This window comes from Nannobrachium achirus (assembly GCF_963921795.1).
Source record: "Nannobrachium achirus genome assembly, contig: SCAFFOLD_564, whole genome shotgun sequence".
Lineage (NCBI taxonomy): Eukaryota > Metazoa > Chordata > Actinopteri > Myctophiformes > Myctophidae > Nannobrachium > Nannobrachium achirus.
Window position 1 is genome coordinate 10541 of NW_027664716.1, and position 4152 is coordinate 14692.

At 37.8% G+C, this 4152-nt stretch overlaps 1 protein-coding gene across 1 annotated transcript; it reads right to left on the reverse strand.

Annotated features, from left to right (window-relative positions):
- Positions 1-1290: 1290 nt before the first annotated feature.
- On the reverse strand, positions 1291-3433 carry LOC308280835 (bublin coiled-coil protein-like). The gene is made up of 2 exons (XM_080755154.1): positions 3120-3433; positions 1291-2189 (listed from the first exon to the last, which is right to left on the reverse strand). The coding sequence occupies exons 1-2, from the start codon at positions 3193-3195 to the stop codon at positions 1957-1959; spliced, it is 309 nt and encodes a 102-aa protein (XP_080611280.1). The 5' UTR covers positions 3196-3433; the 3' UTR covers positions 1291-1956.
- Positions 3434-4152: the final 719 nt, after the last annotated feature.

Here is a 4152-nt window from a genome sequence, read left to right on the forward strand (position 1 = left end):
TGTTTCCCATTATGATTCAATGCATTGTCTACTTGACATTGACAATGCAGATGTTGAAGTTGTATTTCATCCCTAATATTTTTTTACCATATTTGCGGGTTTCGAGATTTCCTGTAAAAAAATACCTAATATTTTCCTAGATTGCAGGCAATGACATGCTTGGACATACATCCACACCACAAAAATAGCATTGTATTAGAGTTAACACTCCTAAACCCCAAATTAAGCTCACAATGTGTCACAGATGCAACGCGTTGTGAGCTCGTAGATCTATTATATGACACGCAACACCATCGTACGATAAATTAGGCAATTAACATCACTTATATCATTGTAACATGTGGGCTTTATTGAGATTTCATAGTTCATACCCTGATAATAGAGAAGTATTTCTTGTAACTATAATAAACTAAGTTGAACTGTGTAGTCAATAATCATCCCTTTTAGTCACGGTGTCAACTCACTCACACCGTGTCATACTACGTAGTTTGTTCTGAGGAAAATGTAGGAAAAATTTAGTAAATTGTGCAAAGCCGAAGGGAAGAGACCAGCGTATGTAGCACGGAAGATATATATTTTTGTATCTTGCTGAAGAAGAAAAGGGCATCTAAACGACATTTCCAAGCTGTATGTTTTTTACCGTATTTTTATTCAGCCACTGACAAAACAGATTGTTTTCTAACTGCTGAAAGTTCCATGTATTTTTAGATGTTTATTTTCTGTATTTGGGTCTTTTCATTTAATATTAAACATTTGACAGTTGCCTCACCCTAATACTTGCAATTCTTTAATTTAAATTGTTGGTGTATCTTTAATATGCCAGCAACAGGGCCGTTGTTGCAATCTTCTTTCATTCGCAACAACATTCTGGCTGGTGATTAAATGAGGTAGACATAATGAAATGGCAGAGAAATGAAGATGAAATAAGACCATATTGGATTTTTTTTTTCTCAAGGATTTACCTCAAACTTCACTCTCAAGACAGACAGTATCAGTGAACTAGGCAGAAGTAGTACTTTATGCTATTGAAGGCCTGAACAATCTTGCTCCTTTTAGTTTTGTTGCACCTCTAAAAGCAGGCCAATTTACATTATTCCTTTTGGTCCATAGATTTTTGTGACATAAAATGTACGGCATAGTTCAAACCTCAGCCAGAAAAAACACTGAAAATGTCTGTTAGTTTGTTCAGGATCTTTGAAAAACTTGAAACTGATGTGACTAGCAGATGAGTTTGCAATCAGCAGTAACACAACACCATGAACATTTTCAGAATGCTTCATTAATGTGAATAAACCAAAACAATAAATAAGAAAAATAGTCTAGCAGACTAGCAAACTGCATACACTCTGCGATAACTGTGTTGGCCTAAAAAGTGGCATTTATACTTTGTTACAAATGTGTCGCAGTGCATTTTGAGCTTGTAATTTGTCTATTTTCAGAGTGCAATGATCAAGCATTCTTGTGACCTCCTACCACTATGGAATGGAGGTGACAATGGCCATGATGTAAGGCCAGGTAAGCAAAAGCCTGTCTGACTTGCCTCCTAACAGAACGGTCACTCAGCATGTATGAAAGGTTATTTATTTATTCATATATATATAGTGTAAGTGTATATATATTCTCAACAGCACGCACCAACATGTTGCCATAAAGGCAAACGGGCATGTAAGGGATGGACAAAATGCTACCTTTCTGAAAGGAACAGTCTGCAATAACATATACATGTAGACAAGGACAGAGAACCCCTATGTGGAATGTTATAGTAGATCTGAGATTTAAGAAAAAAATCATCTGGAAAAGAAAATGCAGCTATGGTACAATACATTCAGGGCATCTTAGACATGGGACACGTTAAGATACAGCATGTCACTGATCTATGGGTTCAATAAATGTATTTAATTGGTTATGGAATAACATCTATATATATAACAGCGACTGAACACAGCCTTGCTGTATCTAATCTGGTCCTTGGTTTGGTTCCCTGATATCTTCGTCTGGTCCTCCATCGGTAGCTGGAGAGGAGTCCTCCTCTGTGTCCGGACTAACCAGCTTGGCTCTGAACTCCATCCTAGCCTGACGGTTGGATTCCAGAAGTTCGTGCAGTTTGCCGTTCAGACTGTCATTACGTTCCTCTAAATCATCCAGGCAGGAGTTAATCTGATCCAGCATGGCGTTGATGGAAGCATATTCTGTCACGGAAAAGAGGAAACGTTAAAGTGCAGTGTAAAACTGTGAAACAATTTAGTTGAGATGAAGCCATCATTGGCATACTGTATCCTGATTAAACAATGACCGTGACACAAGTCCCACTGATGTCAATTACCAAGTAAACCATGAGTTTGTTTTACTGAATAGTGGATAAGGTTAGAAATAACATTTAGGGTTAGGCATAGTTTTACTGAGGTTACGTTTAGGAATAGGGGTAGGTTTTGGCACCATTTGACTGAGGTTAAGGTTAGGAATAAGGTAGGCTACAGGATTTGTGCCCGGGGTGACTGTGTTTTGGTATTCTTAGAGAGAGATGTACTGCAAACTGTAATGAAGGTGGTACTCTTATTTTGCTATTTCTATCACAAAGATGCACTAAAATGCATTAATTGAACGGGTTCCAGGGGCCTCCTCTCCAGCTAAATGATTTAAGGGTTAGGAACCAAATGGACCCTTAGGGCTATGCCAAATTAACATTGAGGATTTAACAGTGTAGTTTAAGGTCTTTCTGTGATTAAATAATTGTATACATTGATTGATTGAATAATGGATGTTAAAGGATACTTTAACAATTTGCAAATAGTACAGTTGTACTGGTACGATTATACAGTGATGCAAAAGCACAACACAAAAAGGGCTTGTTTCCATTGTGGTCCTGTGTATTCAATTCATCAAGACATTCAAAAATATCATCAACACTGTACAGTAAACTGTATGACCAGTCAAATGGATGAGTTCCGTGGATATCAATGGTAGAACGGTAGAGATTTAAGAGAGACACTAGAGTAAAGGCAATTGTTAATTCTCATGTTAAAATGTTTTCGATCTTCACACAGTTGACACAAGGGTGAGGATATTAAGGGATTTTAAGATTCAAGGTGACAGCAACATTACAGTAAACTAGATGGTACCTTCTTCGTTGAATTCATCATCGTCGATAATACCTTCATCTATCGAGATATCGGGATCTCCATTTGGTCCAGACATTTCTGAGGTTTAATACGGGTTTATAACAGATCCTGTTTGTGTTTAATCTTGGACACCACCGTGTAGGATGTTTAGTTTGTTCATATGCTGCCCCTGTCGGCTTTATTTTCATCAAACTACATGACAATGGATCCAACAAACTAAAGCAGAGCAATTGAGAAACCACGCAAACAAAGACAAACTGTGTAATCCATAGAAATGTGGATGTTAGTGAATCAGTCAAGATCGAGGAGCTTATTTGTTGTTCGCAAGAAGAATCATGGGATTATAAACACCCTTTTACTTTACTTAGTCTTATTTTCACAATTGTTTGAAATGTAATTCTATGAACTTCTTTCCATCAGGGTCAAATTTTTTAATTCCGGTAGCTGGCTTCCTTTGTCGCCTCTGCAAAAGGTTCTATAATTTTCAATCTCCGGGTCTACACTCCCACTGCAAGTCCTTGAAGCATTTTCAAAACCTCAAGGTTAGTCTCTTAAGACTTTATTACAGTAACTTGATTTAGGGCCAGTAGAGGTTACCAGGGACGTGCTGGGCCTCTGATTCAGCTCGGGAAATAGAGTTGGGAGAGGCCCTCATTGCGCGCTACTCAAAGATTTGCCATTTCAGATCATGGCAAGTGACAAGCCAGTGGGACAATGACATGAGTTATATTTCGTTGTTTTCGGGTGTTTTGTATTTATCATTTTAAAAATGATTTAAACTAGTGAAAACAGCCGATCTACAAGCACACAATGCCTCGCAAGTACATTTTATAGATGATAAATACAAAACGGTTTTGGACATACAAGGTTTCCACCCGACAACGACTATATGCTATAAATATAAGGTGCTGGGAGTGAAAATTATAATGTAGGGGTGCCTCGGATTAAAAAAATATTCATGGGGTGCCCTGAGACAAAAAAGTTTGGGAACCCCTGACACAGGGCTTAAGTGGTTAAAGTACAACAACATCTA

Coding starts and splice junctions, on each gene's coding strand:
- LOC308280835 (XM_080755154.1), bottom strand. CDS start 3,195: ATGTCTGGACCAAATGGAGATCCCGATATCTCGATAGATGAAGGTATT. Junction 2,190..3,119: donor TGATGAATTCAACGAAGAAG/GTACCATCTAGT, acceptor TTTCCGTGACAG/AATATGCTTCCATCAACGCC.